Source organism: Eleutherodactylus coqui, chromosome 1 (genome assembly GCF_035609145.1).
Source record: "Eleutherodactylus coqui strain aEleCoq1 chromosome 1, aEleCoq1.hap1, whole genome shotgun sequence".
In the NCBI taxonomy this organism is placed as follows: domain Eukaryota; kingdom Metazoa; phylum Chordata; class Amphibia; order Anura; family Eleutherodactylidae; genus Eleutherodactylus; species Eleutherodactylus coqui.
This window is the reverse complement of record NC_089837.1, coordinates 464,211,906-464,237,016: the sequence shown is the minus strand read 5'-3', so window position 1 is coordinate 464,237,016 and position 25,111 is coordinate 464,211,906. Positions and strand designations below refer to the sequence as shown.

Here is a 25,111-nt window from a genome sequence, read left to right as displayed (position 1 = left end):
GCTACAGGCATGGCTCCCATTGATTTTAATGAGGGCTGTGCCTGCAGTACCAAACCAGGCAGCTGCAGTACAGACAGCGCTGGCACTGCCCATACTGATAGTGTGTCCAGCTGATCGATGGGGATCGCAAGCTGCCGATCAACCACTGATGGCCTGTCCTGAAGATAGGTCATTAATAGTGAAAGTTCCGGACAACTCCTTTAAGAATAAATGCTCCAGATATTTATAAAGCGAGGAATTTGATCTATTTACTAAAACAAACACACGAGGAGGGCTGACCGCACTCCTACCAGCCACATTGTAGCGCAATACATAGTCTGCCAACAAACAGAGTTCATGGAGTTATCTGCATCGTATGATCTGCTAATAATTAAATATCACAGAGGAAGTAAGTAAGCATCTGCTCTGTCTCCTCCACAACCAGCTCAGACCAATTCATTAATAGCAGACGTAATAAAAAGCATTCCATACACGTAAGCAGCTAATTACATTACCGCTGGCTTGCTTCAAGCCGTATTGATGTAGTCAATACTCCGACTGCTGCGTGTGACCCGGACACGGTTATTGACTGCGACAAACTTACGTGAACTCGTCTTTGGTGAGATTTGCAAATATGTTCATTTCATCTTCTTGCATGATCCGATAGACTGCACTGACGTGGTGGTTTTCAAGGACTGACCGGTCATTGTACAGGATAGCACAGTCTGATCTAAAAGAAATAGTACATATGTATGACATTTGTATATACTGTATGAAAATAACCTCCGCTATGTAGAAATATATTTCTGGCATCCAACTTCCAGAGCAGAGTTAGGCAGCTTATACATCTGCGGTGGGGTTTCCGTTTTCATGCTCCGTTCGGGGAATGCCCTGGCCTGATGGAACCGAACCGTGCCGAACAGATCCCATTGACTATAACGGGGTGTGTTCGTTCTCTGCACAGCTGCCCAGAATTTGACTTATTTTTTGCCAGATGTGCGACTGAACATCCATCTGGAGGTTCCAACACACATGTGAGCCAGGCCTTATATACTCTCTTTGCTTAGTCTCTGTTTGCATCATGGTTTCTGCTTCTAATGGAAACCGTGTTACATAACAAGTCATGTTGTACAATGGGTGTAATTGGCCCCAGATGGACACCACTGACCTCTAATGGGATCCATGAAGTGCTGTCCTGATTTTTGTATATCTTTGCAAGATGAGTAGCATTGCTACCTGACTCTGGAATCTGCAACGGAGACACCGATCACGGACTGAGCTGCAGGTGTGACTAGAGCTTTAGATATCAGGTAGGACCAGCCTTAGGTTAAATGGCAACCTGTGCAGAGTTTGTTCTGGCACCCCTAAGCCCATCATGAGAAAAAAACTATAAATATATCTAAAAGTGACTCCAATTATGAATATCTTGAGAAGAAAAAGAACGTTTCTGGGCTTCCAATTCTAGGCACTTAGGGCTAATACCACTGGGTCATTTACTGGCATAACCTACCTGAGCTACTAGGTCGTTCACTTTCCTACACACTTTTGGCTATATATATATATTGCACTGATGAGTAGTTAGCCTGTAGTCTTCTTGTGCAGAAAGCAGCTTGGTAATAGCATACCCACAACAGAGCAGCTTAGTGACAGTACCAGAACCAAGCTCATAACACAAATAGAACATCATTAATACTGACTTTCTTGCATCCCCTTGGGCCACACTATGACAGCACATAATGAACCAAGGCAAGAACTTTATAAACTGTTGGGTGTCAACCTTCTCCTTGACTATGCAGTAGCCAGTCCCTCTTCGGAACATCTTGGGCTGATTCAGTGTATGACAGAAGGCCAGTGTGCTGGCACTAACCTCACCCTTTCACACTATATGGCGCTGCCTGAGGCGAGAGGCTCTTCTTGCTTCGTGGCAGATGTACCTCTTACTGTCGTCTTCTCCTCTACAACCTAGTGGTCGTCGCCCTGTGCAATTGTACAGGTTGCACATAGCTAAGGCCGGCCATGCTGTTAGGTGCAAAGGCAGATCTCTGATCAGCTTTGGTAAAGTGGAGGAGGATTCATCAGTGGACTAAGTAGTCATTGATTTAGTAGCCCATTACTATAAAGCCACCCCAATTATGAACATCTTAGGAAGAAGAATAACATTTCTGGGCGTCCAATTCTAGGCACAAAGGGATAATACCACTGCTCTGCCATTCATAGGGACATTTACTGCCATAACCTACCTGAGCTACTAGGTCATTCACACTCCTCTACACCTTTGGCTGTAAGTGAACTGGGCCACACAATGGTCATTTACTGCATAATGGTTCAATAGGAAATGTGTCACACAGTCTTTGCCACTTACAGCTATAAGCCAACCGGACCACTATGGGTTACCAGGGACATTTACAGCTCTTATTGCACTTGGATGCTAGGAAATTAGTTAGCCACTATGCCGCCAGGGAATTTGGCAGTATTTAGGAAATACTGTATGCCACTTAAGAGCTGGGTACAGTACATCTACTGTGCAATGGGTAATATGGCAGTAACCCCATTAGCCATTAAGGAAATCAAAATGTCAACAGAGATGAAGACTGTGTAGCCACTATAACAACACCAGGGCATTGGATACAATTTCCCCTATGATAGCAGTGACTTATGATATATCCACCATGTTACTAGTGATTCAAAAGGCTGTAAATATCCTATTTTACCGGAAAGTAAAGAGAACACAAATGTCCTCCAGAAAATTCCTAACAACATGCTGTAAATTGTGTGTGTGTGTGTATATATATATATATATATATATATATAAATAATCGTATTAGTTGTTATTTGCAGATTTTTGTAAATTCCAGCCATTGTAAGACATTACCTAGTTTTATGTTTTTTACCGCAAACAATCACTTTAGTAGTTGGGAATTATATTTCTTCGTGTTCAGCTAAAGAGGATGACCTTCTGTGCGGGGCTGTGGTTGGCATGGAACATTAGCGATTTATATACATGGAGTAATCACATCCAACCGTTTGATGTTCTCTGCTATAGTCAAAACAGTCTTTTCTTAAATGACCTTGCCCTTCTTTCCAGCATCTCCGCTTTTAGAATTTTATGCATCTCAGTCCAAAAATACTGACTATTCAAGGGTATGCAGTACGTCACAAGTATTGATACACTTCAGCTTCAATGACTTCAATGTAATACCAGACACAGCCTGTGTGCAAGAGTGGTGCTACACTATCCTACCATAATTGGACGCCTGAGCAAGAAACAACAGTAATTTATTTACATATGTTAATACTTATTGGGGGTCCTAGTACTCTCCATAGCATACTTTCTACTAACGTCTAAAGTTGGACGCTGTTCATATTTCCTGACCCGACGTTCCAGTTCATCCCCAGAAATGTTCAGTAGGTTCAGGTTGGGACTCTGTGCCGCCAGTCCAATAGTGGAACATCCATATCCTCAAATCAATGTAACACAGCATTGGATTTGTGACAAGGCGCGTTGTCATGTTGGAAGTATGGCCGACCATTCCAAATGTATTGTGACATTGTCAGCAGCACATTATTGTCTAGAATGTCGGGTACACCTCCATGTTGATGGTTCTCGTCAATATAACCAACAGACCAAGACCATGCCATGTGGAACATCCCCAGACCATAACAGAAGCTCCTCCGTACTTAACTGTTGCACAACACACTCAAGTAAAAGGTGTTCCTCAGGCGTCCTCCCCACCCAGGTACATCCATCTGATTTGAATATAGAAAATCATTCCATTGCTCAACTGTCCAATGACAAAGCTCCTTGCACCAGTGTGGATGTTAGATAGATCAGATGCTACGGAGAGTGTGCAATGCTATCAGGGCCAAAGGAGCCCCATGAATAAATACTAATTTTGATTCGTGCTCGGGTGTCCAATTACTTTTGGTAGGATGGTGTATTTCTAGTCTCAAGAAACCCCATTTCTGACTTTTTTTTAAAATCTGACTAAAGGGGGAGTCCAGGGAAATTTTTTTTCAAAGCTACTGAGAGTGGAAGCCGTATTCCCCTCGCCTGATCACCGGTCACTCCCATTTTACCAGTTCCTGTTCTCTTGCTCGGTGCCACTTCCGGTTGCAGCAGCGATGACGTCCCAACAAGGGATTTGCTGCAGCAGTCACATGTCTCTGGTGTCAGTGACGTCATCGCTGGCTCACTGGAGCAAGAACTGAAGGCCAGCATGGTAGTGGCAGGGGAGCAGGTGAGGCGAGTAGGGCTCCACAACTATGAGCAACCTTGCCAAAAAAAAAATTGGCCCCAAATTACCCCGTTACATGAGTTCTATAAACAGACAGGAAGAGGTCTATTAGCGGATCCAGTAAATAAGAAGAGAAAGATGGAAAATCTTACTGCTGTATTCTCAAGTACATTAGCATCTACTGCCAACTACTACATAGCTGATGTGTGAGACATCACTATGTCACTTGAGACATGTGACACCTAAACTGTTTCTATGGAAATCTTGTCATGTTTTAATGTTTCCCAGCACTGGATCGGTTAAATCCCAAGAGATTTTGTCACTTTCCGGTAGAATCACAGTACAATTACCATTTTTTAGAAGTACTTGAAATAATTTTTTTGCAGAACCTTTTCCCTCCCGCACCGGCGCCGGGGACACATTTACTCAACAACATGTAAATGCCCTAATAATTACCCAAGAGGGACGCCTTTACTATTGTTCACTCCGCAGCTATCCTGGGAGGTACAGTCTGTGCACCAGGCGGTTTACATTATCTGCTCTGTACGATACCAGCTCTTCGGGGAGAGGATGCTCTGGTTTTACAGTTTAAACCATAAATAATTGATTGTGCAGCTGAAAATCAAACTTCTTCATGTCCAGCTGCAAAGGATGACTGCGAGCGTGGAGATGGTGAAAGCAATCAGCGTGAAAATAACTGATTTATAGGAGAAAAATCTGTTAGAGGAACATCTTTGGACAACTTTGTTAACTATTTCCAATAACAGAATTCTGAGTGCAGCTCTGGAGTGACACAGAGCATTTGGAAAATTGATGTGGTTTATAAATTGCAAAGAAGAAACAAATGAAACCGCCACAATATATCTATGTGTGTTCATCCAATAAAACTATGTAATTAATAGAGATGAGCGAACGTACTCGTCCGAGCTTGACACTCGTTCGAGTATTAGCGTGTTCGAGGTGCTTGTTACTCGTAACGAGTACCACGTGATGTTCGGGTTACTTTCACTTTCATCTCTGAGACGTTAGCGCGCTTTTCTGGCCAATTGAAAGACAGGGAAGGCATTACAACTTCCCCCTGTGACGTTCAAGCCCTATACCACCCCCCTGCAGTGAGTGGCTGGCGAGATCAGGTGTCACCCGAGTATAAAAGTCGGCCCCTCCCACGGCTCGCCACAGATGCGTTCTCACTTACCTGAGGGAAAGTGCTGCTGCTGGTGCTGCTGCTATAGGGAGAGTGTTAGGAGTTATTATAGGCTTCAAGAACCCCAACGGTCCTTCTTAGGGCCACATCTAACCGTGTGCAGTACTGTGGAGGCTGCTTTTTGCAGTGTTGCACATTTTTTTTTTTTGGTATATCGGCCGTGCAGAGCATTGCGCCCTGCAGTAATACTCCAGGGACAGAAGTGGTGGTTAGGCAGGGACAGAAGACATATTAATTATTGATTGAATATAGGCAGTGGGCCTTTTCTAAAAAATATTGGGCAAAAAATCTTTTTGGCCTGCCTGTCACTGTGCTCAGTGTTCTGGGTCTGTGTGTGCTGGGTGTAGTAGTTCTACAACAAAATCATACGCAGCCAGCTAAGTGTTACAGCAGGCTTGCGCCAAATTATTTCCTGGCGTTCCGTAAGCGAAATCAGCCTCCAACCACAGGCCAATAAGCGGCACATTTAATTACAGCGTTCTGTTTCTGCACTACTGGTAATACAGCATGCTGAGGGGTAGGGGTAGGCCTAGAGGACGTGGACACGGGCGAGGACGCGGAGGCCCAAGTCAGGGTGTGGGCACAGGCCGAGCCAGTGCGGTGGCCAGGGGTAGAGGCAGGGCCAGACCGAATAATCCACCAACTGTTTCACAAAGCGCCCCCTCGCGCCATGCCACCCTGTAGAGGTCAAGGTGCTCTAAGGTGTGGCAGTTTTTCACAGAGACGCCTGACGACCGACGAACAGTGGTGTGCAACCTTTGTCGCGCCAAGATCAGCTGGGGAGGCACCACCACCAGCATGCGCAGGCATATGATGGCCAAGCACCCCACAAGGTGGGACGAAGGCTGTTCACCGCCTCCGGTTTGCACCACTGCCTTTCCCCCTGTGCCCCAACCTGCCACTGACATCCAACCCCCCTCTCAGGGCACAGGCACTACCGTCTCCTGGCCTGCACCCACACCCTCACCTCCGCTGTCCTCGGCCCCATCCAGCAATGTCTCTCAGCGCAGCGTCCAGACGTCGCTAGCGCCACTGTTTGAGCGCGAGCGCAAGTACGCCGCCACGCACCCGCACGCTCAAGCGTTAAACGTGCACATTGCCAAATTGATCAGCCTACAGATGCTGCCATATAGGCTTGTGGAAACGGAGGCTTTCAAAAGCATGATGGCGTCGGCGGCCCCACGCTACTCGGTTCCCAGTCGCCACTACTTTTCCCGATGTGCCGTCCCAGACCTGCACGACCATGTCTCCCGCAACATTATACGCGCCCTCACCAACGCGGTTACTGCCAAGGTCCACTTAACAACCGACACGTGGACAAGCACAGGCGGGCAGGGCCACTATATCTCCCTGACGGCACATTGGGTGAATTTAGTGGAGGCTGGGACAGAGTCAGAGCCTGGGACCGCTCACGTCCTACCCACCCCCAGAATTGCGTGCCCCAGCTCGGTGGTGGTATCTGCGGCGGTGTATGCTTCCTCCACTAAACCACCCTCCTCCTCCTCCTCCTACGCAACCTCTGTCTCGCAATCAAGATGTGTCAGCAGCAGCACGTCGCCAGCAGTCGGTGTCACGCGGCGTGGCAGCACAGCGGTGGGCAAGCGTCAGCAGGCCGTGCTGAAACTACTCAGCTTAGGAGAGAAGAGGCACACGGCCCACGAACTGCTGCAGGGTCTGACAGAGCAGACCGACCGCTGGCTTGCGCCGCTGAGCCTCCAACCGGGCATGGTCGTGTGTGACAACGGCCGTAACCTGGTGGCGGCTCTGCAGCTCGGCAGACTCACGCACGTGCCATGCCTGGCCCATGTCTTTAATTTGGTGGTTCAGCGCTTTCTGAAAAGCTACCCACACTTGTCATACCTGCTCGGAAAGGTGCACCAGCTCTGCGCACATTTCCGCAAGTCCCACACGCACGCTGCCACCCTGCGGACACTGCAACATCGGTTTAATCTGCCACTACACCGATTGCTGTGCGACGTGCCCACACAGTGGAACTCTACGCTCCACATGTTGGCCAGGCTCTATGAGCAGCGTAGAGCTATTGTGGAATACCAACTCCAACATGGGCAGCGTAGTGGGAGTCAGCCTCCTCAATTATTTACAGAATAGTGGGCCTGGTTGGCAGACATCTGCCAGGTCCTTGGAAACTTTGAGGAGTCTACCCAGATGGTGAGCGGCGATGCTGCAATCATTAGCGTCACCATTCCTCTGCTATGCCTCTTGAGAAGTTCCCTGCAAAGCATAAAGGCAGACGCTTTGCACTTGGAAACGGAGGCGGGGGAAGACAGTATGTTGCTGGATAGTCAGAGCACCCTCATGTCTATATCTCAGCGCGTTGAGGAGGAGGGGGAGGAGCATGAGGAGGAGGGGGAAGAGACAGCTTGGCCCACTGCTGAGGGTACAGATGCAGCTTGCCTGTCATCCTTTCAGCATGTATGGCCAGAGGAGGAGGAGGAGGAGGAGGAGGAGGAGGATCCTGAAAGTGATCTTCCGAGTGAGGACAGCCATGTGTTGCGTACAGGTACCCTGGCACACATGGCTGACTTCATGTTAGGATGCCTTTCTCGTGACCCTCGCGTTACACGCATTCTGGCCACTACGGATTACTGGGTGTACACACTGCTTGACCCACGGTATAAGGAGAGCCTTTCCACTCTCATTCCCGAAGAGGAAAGGGGTTCGAGAATGATGCTATACCACAGGGCGCTGGCGGACAAACTGATGGTAAACTTCCCATCCGACAGCGCTAGTGGCCGAAGGCACATTTCCGCGGCCCAGGTAGCAGGGGAGGCGCAGAGATCAGGCAGCATGTACAGCGCAGGCAGGGGAACATTCTCCAAGGCCTTTGCCAGCTTTATGGCTCCCCAGCAAGACTGTGTCACCGCTCCCCAGTCAAGGCTGAGTTGGCGGGAGCACTGTAAAAGGATGGTGAGGGAGTACGTAGCCGATCGCACGACCATCCTCGGTGACGCCTCTGCCCCCTACAACTACTGGGTGTCGAAGCTGGACACGTGGCCTGAACTCGCGCTGTATGCCCTGGAGGTGCTTGCTTGTCCTGCGGCTAGCGTCTTGTCAGAGAGTGTGTTTAGTGTGGCTGGGGGAATCATCACAGATAAGCGTAGCCGCTTGTCAACCGACAGTGCCGACAGGCTAACACTCATCAAGATGAACAAAGGCTGGATTTCCCCAGACTTCTCTTCTCCACCAGCAGACAGCAGCGATACCTAAGCAATACGTAGGCTGCACCCGCGGATGGAAGCATCGTTCTCTATCACCATCCAAAACGGGGACCTTTTTGCTTCATCAATCTGTGTCTAATATTCCTCCTCCTCCTCCTGCTCCTCCTCCTGAAACCTCACATAATCACGCTGAACGGGCAATTTTTCTTAGGCCCACAAGGCTCAGTCATATAATTTTTGTAAACAATTTTTATACGTTTCAATGCTCATTAAAGCGTTGAAACTTTCACCTCAACCAATTTTTATTTTAACTGGGCTGCCTCCAGGCCTAGTTACCAATTAAGCCACATTAACCAAAGCGATTAATGGGTTTCACCTGCCCTCTTGGTTGGGCATGGGCAATTTTTCTCAGGTACATTAGTACTGTTGGTACACCAATTTTTGGGGGCCCTCGCCTACAGTGTAATCAAATTAATTTTTTGCCCACCTGCATTACAGCTCACGTAACATCAGCTGTGTTGGGCACTGCAATGGGATATTTTTATGTACCGCCGGTGGGTTACAGGGAGTTGTAACTGCATGTGTCCACTTCTAAAGAACCCCGGTCTGACTGGGGCATGCAGTGTGGGCCGAAGCCCACCTGCATTAAACATGACATTATTACCTCAGCTGTGATGAGCAATGCAATGGGATATAATAATGTACCGCCGGTGGCTTCCTGGCACCCACCCATGCTGTCGGTACACAGGAAGTTGTAACTGCATGTGTCCACTTCTAAAGAACCCCGGTCTGACTGGGGCATGCAGTGTGGGCTGAAGCCCACCTGCATTAAACATGACATTACCTCAGCTGTGATGGGCAATGCAATGGGATATATTTATGTACCGCCGGTGGGTTCCAGGGAGCCACCCATGCTGTGGGTGCACACGGAATTCCCATTGCGGAGTTGTACCTGCCTGTGACTATTTATAAAAAACCGCGGTCTGACTGGGGCATGCAGACACCTTGACAGAATGAATAGTGTGTGGCACATAGGTTCCCCATTGCTATGCCCACGTGTGCAGCTCCAGATGGAGGTGGCACAGGATTGCATTTCTCATTGCTTCTGTACAGAGGGTCGCTGCCTAGCCGTGCCAACCCTCTGCAGTGTGTGCCTGCTTTTCCTCTGGCAGACGCACTTATAAATAGACATGAGGGTGGCGTGGCATGAGGGCAGCTGAAGGCTGGGCAGGGACAGTTTGGTGTGCGCTGTGGACACTGGGTCGTGGGGGGTGGGGGGGTGGGGTTTGGGCAGCATGTAACCCAGGAGAAGTGGCAGCGGAGTGTCATGCAGGCAGTGATTGTGCTTTGTTGGAGGTAGTGTGGTGCTTAGCTAAGGTATGCATTGCTAATGAGGGCTTTTCAGAAGTAAAAGTTGTTGGGAGGGGGGGGGGCCCACTCTTGCCGCTATTGTGGCTTAATAGTGGGACCTGTGAACTTGAGATGCAGCCCAACATGTAGCCCCTCGCCTGCCCTATCTGTTGCTGTGTCGTTCCCATCACTTTCTTGAATTGCCCAGATTTTCACAAACGAAAACCTTAGCGAGCATCGGCGATATACAAAAATGCTCGGGTCGCCCATTGACTTCAATGGGGTTCGTTACTCGAAACGAACCCTCGAGCATCGCGAAAAGTTCGTCTCGAGTAACAAGCACCCGAGCATTTTGGTGCTCGCTCATCTCTAGTAATTAGCCAAATCCAATCAAGCAATTTCAAATAAAGTTATCCCAAAATGGAATTTTATTACCGATTCATAGGATAGGGGATAAAAGTCTGATCCGACCCAGCCGTCTGCAGGTGGCCTAAAGCACCTTTTTTTTTAATTAAAAACGTTTATAATTTCTTTTAACATAGTAAACATAAACAATAATAAACATAGCATCATCACAATGATACTGACCCAAAGAATGAAGTTAACATTTTGTTTTTACCTAAACATGAACACTGCAAAAGTAACCATCCTCCCTGAAAAATAAGGCATTTGTGTTTTCTTCCATTACCCCCCACTTGAAAATGTAAAAACATTTCCAATACAATACATGGTGCATTAAAAATTACAACTTGTCCCGCAAAGCTCTTGGGATACAGGGATGAAAAAACAAAAATGAAACCTCCCAAAATGGCTGGTATTGAAAGAGTTAAGATAACAGAACAATACAGTAGCCTTTGAATGGCTGAGAAGAGATCATCAATAGTATTTCCCTGGAAAAATGCTTTAAGATAACTTGTTGCAAAAAGTAATCAAACTCAAATTAAACTAAATCTGTGCAATGGAGAATGACCCACAACAATGTTGCACACAATTCCTGTATTTAGCTGCATACCCTTTTTCCCTTAGCCTAATTAAGGCAATGCAGTATTCACGTCTACAGGTCATTGCCCATTGTCAGTTTCTAAGTGCCTCTGGTAGAGTACATCGGAACATCAGTAAAAGCATTCTTACTTTGTCTGGATGTGGAAGCTGTTCGTTGTTCCTGTATGTTCAAAATCATGTATAGCAGCAGCAAAAATGATCGCCAGGATCTCAATTTCATTTAGGCAATGCTATGGAAGAAAAAAAAAAAAGAGAGCCGTAATTTACTAATGAGCCACTAGAGGGAGTAAGAGGACAGGTGCATTGCAGTAAAAGAAAATGAAAACATCCTATTTATCACTTAAAATAACTTCAGCGGTTGTATTTGTACCAACAGGCAGTATTGTTAAAAGATTGAAATATAACGAGGATACGGAGCATGAAAAAAACGAACAAAACCGCTCTTCAAAGACCGCTTTCTCCTCCGCACTCCAGTATTCTTCAAGCAGCGGAGTCTTTATGTGGAGTTTAAATATTTACATATTCAATATTAGCTCTTCCTTCAGTATTATCAAAACGACACGCTTTTTTATTAGCGCGCTATTCCAAAGTTATTATCACTGTTACCAGATTCTGCACCACAAAGGAAGGATTTGTCACGAGAGCCTGGAGATTCTGCGGGTGCTGTCTTAGACGATATCTCATCCTAGATCCTATTTGAGCTGGACATGTGTCATCTTGTGCTCAACACAGATTTTACTAGTGATTGACAGGCCGCTATCGTGTCATTATAGCAATAGCATGAACATACTAATGCAAATGGGGTCTATACCTTTAAAAAGTGCAGTTTACACAAATCCCGGTCCTGTGTGAAAAAGCAAGAAGTCGCTTGGGAGTTGAGGATCTAGTTAAATATAACCTTCTTAAGCACTTTAAGCCTAGAGAATTATGAAAAGGGCAAGAAGACTGCAGCACAAATACCATAGCAGCGCATAATTAATACGGAGAAGTCCCCCTTAAAAGGCACAAGTAAATACTCCTCCTTCTAGCCTCACCTGGCTGCCGCCCAACTTTCCTCAAAATAGCTAAATGTCTAACGAGTCATTTATATCACTGGTGCTTTTTTTTCGCTAATTTTAGAAAATGACAGAAATGTTCTTTCTGCAGAACGATGCAAATTTTAGAGAGTTGGGTTTTGCTTATATTTGGGGGTTAATAGGCTGAACTGGATGGACATATGTCCTAGTGTGACTGTTCTCAGTAAGAGAAACCAAGAAATCTTGTAGATATGATACCTTGTAATGGCTAACAAAAATACATGATGTTATAGCGAGCTTTTGGATCTTCTATGGATCCTTCTTCAGGCTTAATTAAACTGATTATATATATATATAAAATCAGTTTTTATATATATCTGTCTGGGATGATTTAGTGAATCCTGCACTGAGCAGCGGGTTGGACCCGATGACCCTGGAGGTCCCTTCCAACTCTACCAGTCTAGGATTCGGTGAATCGACATTTGTTATTTTCGTCTATCAAGTCCACCATCTTTTAACTTGCAAATATTCATGCCAGTGTCTGTCATGATTGTGTGTAACCAGCAAGTATCATAGTAACATAGTATGTAAGGCCGAAAAAAAGGTATGATTTATCATACTGAAGGGCAGCACGGAAAAATTTGGGAGTATAAATCTCTGCCCATTTTTGATACCCTCAAGAATGGAATGAGTGGGATTCTTGTATCCATAGAGAATATGAATGTTCTGTATAAGTCAAGAGGGATGTCCAATTCCAAATCATTGTTTTTAAAAATCATTGTTTTTAAAAGAAAACTGCCTAAAAATTCATACATTGATTTGAAGGAATGCTGCCATCGAATAGGCGGCGCTACAGAGGTATTGTTCAATCGCCCTTATGTGCGGGTCTGAAGGAGAGATAACACACATCATAAAACTGTCACATTCCTTAGCAGTGGACTGATTAAGTATTTACTCCTCTGCTCATCTTGTCCGGTATTGTTTTAAGTTTAAATCAGTCTCAAATATCTGTGTGTGAACATTTGTATTTAGGTCAAGAGGGGGGTCGTCTCTGTATTTGTGTGTTTATATATATATATATATATATATATATATATATATATATATATATACACACATACATATGCATATATACGTATATGGTAAGTATAAGGTATACTCACCTTTCCGCTAAAGCCGGAGTTCAGCCGCGTCTGGCCGGCAGCTCTCCTGAACTGCTCTGTGTAGTATTCAGCAGCCGGAGATTTTAAATCCCTGCCTGCTGAATGAGCTGCCTCTGATTGGTCACAGCCTCACCAATCAGAGGCAGCTCTCACTCACACCCATTCATGAATTCATGAATGGGTGAGTGCTGCCTCTGATTGACAGCTGAGAGCTGCCTCTGATTGGTCCCTGCGCTGAGCCAATCAGAGGCAGCACTCACCCATTCATGAATTCATGAATGGGTGTGAGTGAGAGCTGCCGCTGATTGGTGAGGCTGTGACCAATCAGAGGCAGCTCATTCAGCAGGCGGGGATTTTAAATCCCCACCTGCTGAATACTACAGAAAGCAGTTCAGGCCAGACGCGGCTGAACTCCGGCTGCAGCGGAAAGGTGAGTATACATTTTTTTTTTTTTTTACACATTTTAGGATGATTTTCAGGTAAGGGCTTATATTTTTAAGCCCTTCCCGAAAATGCATCCTGAGATCGCCGGCAGCCCATCGCTTTCAATGGAGCCGGCTGTATTGCCGGCTCCATTGAATTCAATGGTCAGTGCTCGTTTAATCGAGATGAGTACCGCGTGGTGCTCGTCTCGAGTAACGAGCATCTCGAGCACCCTAATACTCGAACGAGCATCAAGCTCGGACGAGTATGCTCGCTCATCTCTATTAAAGACATTCACGATTGGTGCTTCACTGTATGAAAATCAGACCTGTGACCCCGGAGTGCAGAATACAATCAAGTGAGCAAGTTTTCCGTGCATCAGTCCATATTAGTATAGGGAAATAAAGAGATCTGAGTGACTGTGATCGAGGCCGGCCATTAGTGCTATGCTAGCTGCGGATAAGGTTGCTACCGGCCAGTATTTTTACCGGGAAGTTGATGTCAGTATTTAAATTTGTAGCGACCTCATTAGAGGCCGGTAATTCATTGAAAGTATACGCTGCACACATGCAATTATGCATCACAACCCGGATGGAGGTGCCTGTGCATTGAGGTGGAGCTGAAGAACGGAGCACAGGAAGATGTGGTCTCTCTTCTCCATGGCAGGAATCCGATAGGAGTAACTCCAAATCTCATAAGACAGGCTGCGGCGTGCAGACCTATAGAGCAGTATGGAGGCGGCAGGTAGCAATGCTACTAATAATGGTGGTGCAGGGTGATGGCTTCATGGACTCAGGACAGAGGATACTGGATGAGGTGTCTGGAAGCAGCTGGGGGAGGAGGATGTACAGCACCTTCTGCACCTCTAACAGGCAGGGGCTTATTCCTGTAGAGCAGAGTATAGGAAGTACTGACCTTGCATAGTGTAGGACTACAAGTCCCAGCATGCTCTGCATTCTGCAGTGCAGTGTCAGTGCATGCTGGGAGATGCAATTCTCCAGTAGGTGGAGAGTCATAGTTTGTACACAACTGTAAAAGGCATTTGGTTTCATGTAAATGAAGGTTTTTGCTTATTGTCGGTGATTGAAAATATCTAATTTTTTAATCCAGAAGCAGAAAACTGAATGAGCAATGATACAGCTTCTAGAATGGCGGTAAGTTCGCACGTTGTGGAATTGCTATAGATTTTCTGCAGCGCAAAAACCACACTAAAAACCGTGTTGAAATCCGCGTCGTTCCATGGGGCGGATTCTGATCTGGATCCACAGCAAACGTCATCAATTCAATTGTAATACAAGAGGCACTGATGGCTGGCACCTTTGTACAGGAGGCTTAGAGCATAGCCCAATAATATAGGAATGGTAACAGACAGGTTTCAGTTTATTCAAACCTTTCCAGGTGGACAACGGAGATAAAACATAGGCTGTGATAAGCCACACTCCACCTCCAACCATGTCCCTTATACCTCAGCCAGTATTTTTTGGTGACAAGTGTGGCAACCCATCCGAAGGGCCAGGATTTCACACACTGCCGACCTTGTGTGTTTTTTTTAGTGGAACAGTGTTGAGAGCATACTGAGAATATTGCGATTGAGGAAAAATATCCAGCCAAAGGGTGCGAACGCAAACAACTCGTCGACGAAAGGGGTCAGAAGAGGATGTCAGGAATCGTTCTGATGAACAGGTTGGTGCGCAGTCAAGCAAACTGCAGCTAAATACAATGCTGCTGCTCCAACCAATGTATCTCAATTGAGGCTGGTTGAGGTGGAGTAATAGCATGGGGAATGTTTTTGGTACACCATTGGTCCTCTGACACCCATGGATGGACACCATAACAATTTGCTGTGGTTTTGAAGGCCAAAGGAGATCCAACACACTACTAGAAGGGTATCTCCACCTCCAATAAGGTGGTCATTCAGTAAATATCTATATATTGGAGCACACACACATTTTTGGGGGCACCCTCATATTGAAAAGCATAGTTGACTATGCTTTGCAATACAGTTCGAAACAAATGTGTCAACACATACCCAACAGGTGTACAGCAGCAGGACACGCCAGAAGAAGTGTATGATATGCTTGGCCAATATAATGTGCAAAGTTAACTTTTTGCACAGTGACTGCCGCCGTTCCATTACCGATTTGTCATGGGCTCATCTCAAATAAATGGAGCCTATGAGCTGAAGGAAACATGTTTTACAAGACAAATTTGTCGGAGCTTTAATAATGTATGGCTACCTCCTTCATTACCCGGAGCTCCATTTATAACAGTAAATGAGGGTACGCAGCTGCCGGCACGGCACAAATTAAACTATTTTTTATTCTGCCTCTAATTAACTAATAAAACAGAGTTGCTTTTTCCAACTGATGTAATTTCATGATCACTTAAAGAAAGTTAAAAGACGCTACAGAAAATTGGAATTCACTGGTGATGCCGCAGCATTATGCCATAATGATTATGACCTTGATGATGGAAAGTAGGGGCAGAAAGTCTGTGAGATGCCTGGTCTACAGGAAGCAAACACAGGCAGATAATCTTATGTTTCCCATGTACGGTCTCACCCGGGCACACTGCAGTTTTATTAACTGTAATGGGAGCCTGGAGTAATCTACAAGTCCAAAGATAAGCTCAATATCTTCATGGCTGCAGCCACCAGAGGACATGAAGTACAAGGGGAAGTTCACGTCTCGGATTTGCCTACGACAAATCCAATGTGTATTTTTCAAAGAACCTGAGGCTGAACCAGGGATTACTGCCATGGATATACCAGTGGATATTACGCAATGCAAATGTCTTTAGCTGCACGTGAATGGGACCGAATCGTGAATGTGTGAACATGACTTTACGTTTCTCTCATTGGAATGAATGGCCATCCATGTAAATTATGGACACGCCAGGTCAATCAGAGGAATACCATGTAGAGGGCTCCCTGTATGATATCCATATACCCTATTAGGGATTGCCTTCGTGAGAAGAACCCTTCAAGAAATAGCAATATTTGAAGCATATTCACTACAAATATAAGTAGGGTGACCATAGGCATACATATACAGTATTATCACTTTCTGTCCTTACCAGGCATGGTTAGTTGACCCAAATATACAAATTCATGTTTTTGAAGACATAAATGATTGTTAGACAGGTAAACTATACAGATGGAAGGAATCCAACCTGACAAACATCACTGACAACCTACAGAGAACTGTAGGAGGGGCCGAGAACAATGTTATGTGAATGGAAACTCAAAGAAGCCACGACTGCACACTGATTCGCTAAGATAATAGTTTTACAAGGAAAGTAATGGGTTGGGTCATACATGTGTTAAATAGTAATCTTCCTAAAATAAGAAAAACACCTGGACATATAGGCCATCAGATGTCCCCTTAGGTGCACTCTCTACTGACTGCAGTGCTCAAAAGGGCCAACGCCAAGCTTTCCACAGGCCGTCCATGGTACACCAATCTTCGCTATTTTGTATTCTATACCAATGTTGATTTATATGCCATTTAAGATCTTTGGAACGCTGGGTGAAGGCTCTTCATTTGCACTGTAATGGTTGCCACTAGCTTTCCTCAGCATTGGAATTCCACCAAGATTCAAAGGAACAGCAGAACATAGTGCTAAAAGTGTGTATGTTCTCTCATACTATGTACTCGAATTTCCTCCAAAACTCCAAAAGCATGCTGTAGGTCCACTTACAGGAGCAGTTATTCATACAAGCTTATGCTATAAGGGATTGAATAGTGATTCCAGAGGAGTTCTGACACACAATCTTATCACTAGTGAGGAGTCAACTTTTAAAACATTTGGTCAGTTCACAGAATTTGGGCAAAAAGTTCAGTTTGGTCCAAGATAGTTTGAACCGAACCCAAACTTCGCCAATACCCTAAAATTTGTGTATAACACTATATAAGGAGGAAGGAGAAAGGAAAAAAAAGGAGAAGTAAAAAGAAGAAGGAAGAAGATTAGAAGAAGTAGAGAAGGAAGAAGAAAAAGAAATAATGAGGTAGAAGAAGGAAAACGGAAGGAGGAAAGGGGGAGGAGAAGAAGAATGAAGAGAAAGAAGAAGAAAGAAGAGGAAGGAGGAAAAGGAAGAAGATTAGAAGAAATAGAAAAGAAAAAAGAAGAAGATTAGAAGAAGAATAAATAAGGAAGAAGAAGGAAAGGGAAGAAGGAGGAAGAAGAAAAAGAAGATTGCAAGAAGGAAAAGGAAGAAGGAAGAGAGAAGAAGATCAGAAGAAAAGGGAAAGGGGAAGAAGATGATTAAAAAAAAAGAAATAGAAAAAAGATGATGAAGAAAGAGGAAGATAAAGCAGAAAGAAGTAAGAAGAAGAAACAAGAAGCAGCCATTTAATTTTTTGTGGTTTCGGCCAACTCGAAACAGGTCTCAACTGTTCCAGTTCGCTCAACACTAGTTGTCATCTTAAAAATCATTAACAATTCATCATTTGGTCGCTATTTCACAACGTCTCGTCTCAGCTATTAATCAAGGATGCGTGATTACAGACCACAATCAAAACAAGCAGCAATCATATAAATGAATATCTTAACAATTAACAAGTGCACATCATGCAGTCAAATGGGTCTGAAAAGGTTAATTGGCTCCCTATAATATAGACTCCAGTCTGCCGGTCTGAGAATCAGAAATTAGACCGTCAGCTCTACTAGCAGGTGAGAATCCTGACAATCCCCGTACAGCACTGCGGAATCGGTTAGTGCTATAGAAGCAACAGAAGGAAATAAGCAAGTGATATCCTGTGCACAGTAGGCGAGCACTTACCACCATGCCTGTTCGTAACAGAAAACAGTGGACGGTTTGTGTCACATCTGCTGCATGGATCTGGTTATGATAAGGATTCTTATACTTCCCGTAGCCACTTTCCAAGGAATCCAGAAAACTCATAAGAAACGCAACAGGAATCTGTTAATAAAGCACAAACACGTATAAGTGGCTTCCTATAAACCGCAGCGGGCACGTTTATTCTTGGCGTATGTTCAATGCAGAAATGAATACGCTATTTGTCGAGGATACATGACGGTCCCTTCCCATGTACCACTGAGGGTTATATGCAGTACAAATCAGCCATACATTATCTATGAACTTAAAAGTTACATAAAAGTGACCCCTACTAATCATCAATTACCAGATAACATCAATTTTTATGCTTTCCATTGGGATCTCACAGGTCCGACCTCAATAACTAAAGTTGTGGCACTTTTAAGTGAACTGGCGCTGATCTCTGACTTCCTAAAGTACAGTTTTCCAGGAAGTGATACCCAATGACTCACTTAATTAGAGCAGCACTGTGTTACTGAGATGTCAATGGGTATGGTAACTGAAGGGACAGCAAGTTACTTAAAGCTTATAGGGAGCATCTACTGATGTAGCAGAGCTAAAACACTTGTACATCTTAATAATGCAGTTTACCTGCGGTCCTGCATAAAACATTATTGCAATATCACAATAATTCCAAATGACACCCTGAGCACAAGGCACAGAATGGCTTAGAGCATTATATCACAGCCATTCGGAGTAATAGGAGGATGTATCAGGTCCAGCCAGAATACTGGTCTTATAGCAGCTCTCCATCATGGCTCTTACATTAATATTTACTAAATTCTAAAGCAACTGCATAGTCAACTACACTGTTCGGTCTGGCTACATTGCTGGAAATGAGCAGAAACCTGCTCAAATGCAAACCCAAGCTTGTATCTTTGGTCTCCGTTTGATAAGCCCCTCCCCAACAGTCACATTAAATTTGGAAAAACCATCCTGAAAATGTAACTTTTCTTGAATTTATATCTCATATAAATATATTTGGTGCAGAACTTACATTTTAACCCCTTAGTGACATAACTAATTTTAGTCTTAAGAACCAGTAAATCCTCTCCCCTTTTGTGTTCCAACGGTCATAACTGTATTTTTTCAGCAACGTAGCTGTATGACACTTTGTATTTTGCAGGACAAGTGCTTAGTTTTTAAACAGAAAACAGCTATTTTGGCATTTTCTTTTTCCTTTTTTTTTTTACGGAATGTACGGTATTGGATAAATAATGTACTATTCTATAGTATGAGGTAAACTGGATGTGGTGATACCAAGTATGTGAATTTTTTTTAATATTTAAATCCTTGTGTATGAGGAAAAAAATTTTTGGAAAATTTTCTGTAAAGACATCTAGACTCCGCGGTCAGCAATGGCTGCAGCATTGGCAGGGTTGAATGGTGCAGAGGTGTGATTAGATGAGCAAGTCCTCATCTTTTCACTCCTTCTCTGGGAAAATAAATGTGAGACGATGAGCAGATATACTCTCTGAGTGATTGGGCTGAGGAAGGGGGGGGGGGGAAATAACTTAAGGAAAAGTTCGTATCACCCCTCTACCGGGACAGGTAGATATACAGGACAATCTATGCTTTTTAAAGAAGTATATTTATGCTAAAATAATGTATGGGGATGGTCTGCTCTTTTTGTGTCGGGCGTTGTGATATATAATTTTTATGGTTTTGGATTCAAGGGCATGTATGGTTTCGGTTGGCGTAGGGTCGTTTCCTATTTTATGTATAGATTTTTATTTTATTATGTTTTTTTTTTTAACTTATTTTTGTAACTACTCTTTTTTTTTACTATCCCTGTCCCCTGTGACGTCATATAAGACCTCTTGGAGTCATTCACATGGTCTTTTTTTTCCTAACTTTTACACTTTTGCATTAAGGCATCCCTAGGGGCCCCAGTTACAGGGAAAAGCATCCTCCTGTAGTGACATCAGTCACTAACCGAGCTGGTCTGTGTCTGCCAGGACCCTGCATCTCTGCTGCGACAGGAGGCACCCTCTGGTCATGTGATCGCTGAGTCACATGGTGGAAATAATACTTCCACTTTCACCTTTTAGTACATAGCGCTCATTGGGCACTATGAAGCCAGAAAAGCAGAAGGCAGAAGTGGTTAAAAAACCCTTCTCCCTTCTCCTCCAAGTCCTCTGCTGTCTGACAGCTGAGGCCCCAACCTGCTCACCCTTGATTGCAATAGCAGAGGCTTTAATCCCGTGTGACATCTGCTATTGGTGGGGATTAAATTCCAGGACCAAGCACCATATATTTACAGTGCTTGATCCTTAAAGGGTTAGTGTAATATATTTCATTTAAAAGATTAGTCCCCCGGTGGAGGTCAGTGTTACTGTATTTTTATTGCTTATTTATTTACTAAGGGTTCCCACACACTTGCGTTTCGTTTTTTTGTTAACGCGATTGTTAATGGAACTTTCTAATGTTAAAAAGGCAACGCAACGCACCAAAAACGCAACTTGTGCTGCGCTGCGTTTTTAACATTAGAAAGTCCCATTGACAATCGCGTTAACAAAAAACCGAAACGCAAGTGTGTGGGAGCTCTAAGGCAGGGCTCTCATATATATGGTGGTCCAGCTTTCTTTATCTCTCTCGCGTTGTAGTAAAAGGCGAAAGGAAACTAATGTCAGAACTAATGCCATAGTTTTCTATAGGACAGTTCATGGTATCAGAATATTAGTTTTGAAGGCAGATGGCCAACTGCAGGAAACAGAAAAATGTTGCATATAGCCACTGGCGTAACTTTAGGGGATGTGGTGGCTCCTGGGCCCAGGGGCCTTAGGGGGCCCATAAGGCCACTATTCTCCATATAGGGAGGCCAGTACTGCGTTAAGGGGTTAAGAGAAATTGGGAGCCCCAAGACAAATCTTTGCACCCGGGCCCATGAGCCTTTAGCTACGCCCCTGCATAACAGCATTTACCTTTCTGGTATGGATGTCAAAAAAGTGCACTAAAATTATATCTGCTATGTCTGGCTCTGGCATGGAAACACTCGCCGGATATAAAGGATATATGGGAACTTGGCCTAACCCCGTTTTAAGTATTTTTGGCTTGTTGGTATTACGCCATCTATAGTTCCCTTCAAAAATTCGAGAGTCAATACAACTGCTAGAGAATAAAAGGTCAAGCCTATTTACTTAAAATCATGACAGCACATACTGAGAGCCACAGTATACAACAAAGCAGAAAATATCCACTCCTAAATTAGAATTACTAATGCAGTGAATGAACAGTCATTTGGTATCCCGGTCATGACATAGCAATGGAATTTCTCATTAAGTCAAATATTTCAGGTATGACAATCCTAATGAATACAGTGCTTTAAAAGGGCTGCCCTGGCTGTATTGGTTTTCTCTTTTTTGGTATTATTAAAGCTACAGTAAGTGCAAACTATCACAAATCTGCTTAATTCCATATACTGCTAAAACATTATTTAAAGGCATATTCCCAAGATTCACTTTTATCACACATATTCAAAGGATAGGCAACCAAAGTTTGATTATTGGAGTTTCATCACCCATACCCAACCAAAGAATTGGAGTCCTGTGCCCCCTGTCCTCCTCACTGAGGGCTAACAGCACTCCCTGCAGTGAGGAGGAGACTGAATAAATGGCAGTTGTGCATTCACGGTGCTGCTCCATCTTCAATGGGACTGCCAGAGATAGCCGAGCATTTGTACTTGGATACTCCCATCAACGCCACTGAAATTAATTGAGTGACACCATGCATGCTTGGCTGCTGCTCCATTCATTCTTTTTTTTTTTTTTTTTTAAAGCAATGTTTATCGGGCATTTTATGCATTACAATACAAAATTACCATAAAGGGAGATTTAGCAGTAATATCTCTGTCAATCCCTTAAAGTTTATGGCACCCTCTTAATTTTTATTAGAATAAAAAAATTAAAATACAAATATACTAAAACTCTAACTTTGCCCACACCCTGGCTGCCAGTACAGCAGGCATTCAATCTTTATGCAAGTCTTAAAAAGTCAAGAGGAGAAGGAAAAAATCTTAACTTTCCCTAGAGAAATCAGTCAAACCATATCTGATGTAGTGTTAGGGCATTAAATCCACCGGTCCCATATCTTTTGGCAGGGCAAGGTCTAACTATGTATGTCAGTTTATACAGAGGGGTAACGCTATTTATCTCACGCAGCCAGGCAGCTCTAGTGGGTTTTTTAGGGTGCTTCCAGTTGAGCAATATTACTTTTTTATGTAGAACAGCAATAATTTATACACTGTGCCCATAGCTGCATCAATCGGTATATCCTCCACAATGCCAAAGAGGCAGATTTTAGGGTTTCCAAATTCGTTTCCATAAATTCAAGAATATCTCGCCAGTAAGTCTATAAGACATGACACTCTCAGAAGATATGCATGACTGTAGCCACATCCATGAGGCATCTTGGACAGACCGCTACAGGGGACAGGCCCATAGCATGCAAACGCATGGGGGTGTAATAGATTCTATGAAGAAATTTAACTTGTATGAATCTGTCTCTAGCACTAATCAGGGGAGGTCCGGAGGTGGCCAAAAGGCTACCCCGGTCGTCCGAGTTCAGGTCCGGTATATCTGAGATCCATTTCTCAAAAGCCTTATCTTTCAGTGGAGTAAGGCTATGTATCAACTGCCTATAAAAACTGCTTCATGGCTTCAGGAGGTTAGCCATCTGCTCCAGGCCCTCCAACCTGGTCAAAGCAAGGGGGATGCTCTGGCTCCCAAATTGGGCTCTAAGGGCATGCCAGAGTTGGAAGTATCTAAAGAGGGAACTATTGGCAAGGCCAAAACGTATCCGCAGTTGTAGAAAATACAGAGATTGCCCCCTTCCACTACATTCGAAAGAGTAGCGATTCCATGTCGTCTTCAGAAGATGATGTCTAGCATGCACTGTAAGTGTGGGAAATCGGGGTTGCTCCATAGAGGAGTGTGAGGTAATCATTTGGCTGCTTCCTCGGGTATCAGATGAAGGGCAATATTCCAGACCTTGAGAGTTACCAACATAGGTGCAGGTAGAGTACTTATACGTGAGGTAGGGCCCCTTAGCAGCAGCCTCTCAAGCTCTGTTCTGGACCTACTATCCTATGCTCAAATCTTATCACTGGGTTATAATCAGGCTCCATTCAATTTTTATGTTACTAGTGGGTGTGCAGTGAGCCTACAATGAAGACAAGTGGGAGAACATGAGAACTCAGTTCTCAGGAGTGGTGAAGGTCTTAGCGGTGAGACCCCCATCGATCAGACGTTATCACTTGTCTTGAATATGTGATAAAAGCCAAACTTGAGAAGTCACAAAAACAATCTGTGGATCAGAGGTTGAGAACCCATTAATCATGAACAATAGGTTGATCGTCAATGGGTCCCATGTAGATCATGAGCTGAGCTGAGAGCCAATTTTAAGTTACAGTGGAGTTCTGGAGCCATCAACTACATGCGCCACCGTTCACCCTCATAGACCACAGATGATGATATCATCAAGCCTGCCTGTGCCACCCTGCAAACATGTACAATTTCCTAGCCCCTTCAGCTTCACCTGGCCTTCACAACAGCTTCTGCTAGCTGAACGTTGTGTTTGCCAGTAGGATGAGGTAAAGATGAGGTATGGGAATATGATTGATAGCATTTTGGGAGTGCAGTGGAGGGTATTAGGTGGGGAAAAGTGCCAGCAGGTTCAGCAGGTAGGGAGGGGTAAGACCTTGGAGTTTGTCAGCAGGAGGGGTGATGTCTTGGAGACTATTAGCAGGATGAGAGGGGATGACACCCTGAAGACTGTCAGCAAAAGGGAATTTACTTGGGGACACTATTACTACTGGGGTGCCCTCTGAGGAACACACGGGATCACTATTAATTCTTAGTGAACCTCTTTTATGACACAATTTTTTTGAGGGCACTATATAAGCACTGTTAATGTCAGGGGTAGTATTGGAGCACTTGGGAGCAGTAGCAGGATGATACTGCTAGGGCACCATGATTGAGAGTTTGTGTTAAGAAGGTTGAGATTATAATGGAAACATGAGGAGATAATGGAAACATGAGGAGCCAAAGATATTTGAAATTGAAACTTTGCAGGGGTGAGTCATGGCTGGAAGAAACATCATAGTGGTCTGGGGCGGATCAAGAAAATAGGAAAAGAGAACAACTCGTCACCTGTGAATCACTGGATGCAACTGTTGTGTATTTTGCCTGTGACTGTGTCTGGGCAAGCCAAAGCTCAAATCTAATGTTACTTATCAATAATTGTAATACAGTAGTTGGAAATTATTTTACCTTAAAGCGACTGTTCAGGTTGTGTCTGGTCAGAAGTTCAAAAACAATCGTCTTCAAAGCATGATCTTCACTTACTCTGTTCAACACAAACACATCGAAGTCCCAAAGATCCAAATGCTATAAAAATGGGAAGAAACAAGAATTAGGCAGCCCACCAATTTAGAAGTATATTCCATGTTCCCTGTTGGATCAGTGTCTGTACAGTTCAACCACCAGTAGCATGAATGTAGTTCTGGACTATGATAAAAGTATAATGACGACCATAGACCTGTGAAATGAAACTGAGAATTTGCTGGGAACGCTAACTTTATGGCATGGTCAGATGAAGATTTGTCACCATTGTTTTATTGTGTATACTGCAATTTAAAAAAATAGTAAATTAAATAATTAAAAAATGTAAATATTAATATTTTCCAATTTTTGTGTTGATGAACAGGATTATCAGGCTCAAAAA

General features: G+C 44.2%; 1 protein-coding gene across 4 annotated transcripts in view; it reads right to left on the bottom strand.

Annotated features, from left to right (window-relative positions):
• PDE1B (phosphodiesterase 1B) overlaps positions 1-25,111 on the bottom strand; it is a 320,979-nt gene that overhangs the window by 17,873 nt on the left and 277,995 nt on the right. For all 4 annotated transcript variants that reach the window (XM_066584309.1, XM_066584308.1, XM_066584311.1 and 1 more), the window contains 4 exons: positions 24,658-24,774; positions 18,332-18,472; positions 11,079-11,179; positions 584-709 (listed from right to left, as the gene is read on the bottom strand). In XM_066584309.1, coding sequence (XP_066440406.1) covers positions 584-709; positions 11,079-11,179; positions 18,332-18,472; positions 24,658-24,774 — 485 coding nt within the window. The remainder of the gene's footprint in view (positions 1-583; positions 710-11,078; positions 11,180-18,331; positions 18,473-24,657; positions 24,775-25,111) is intronic.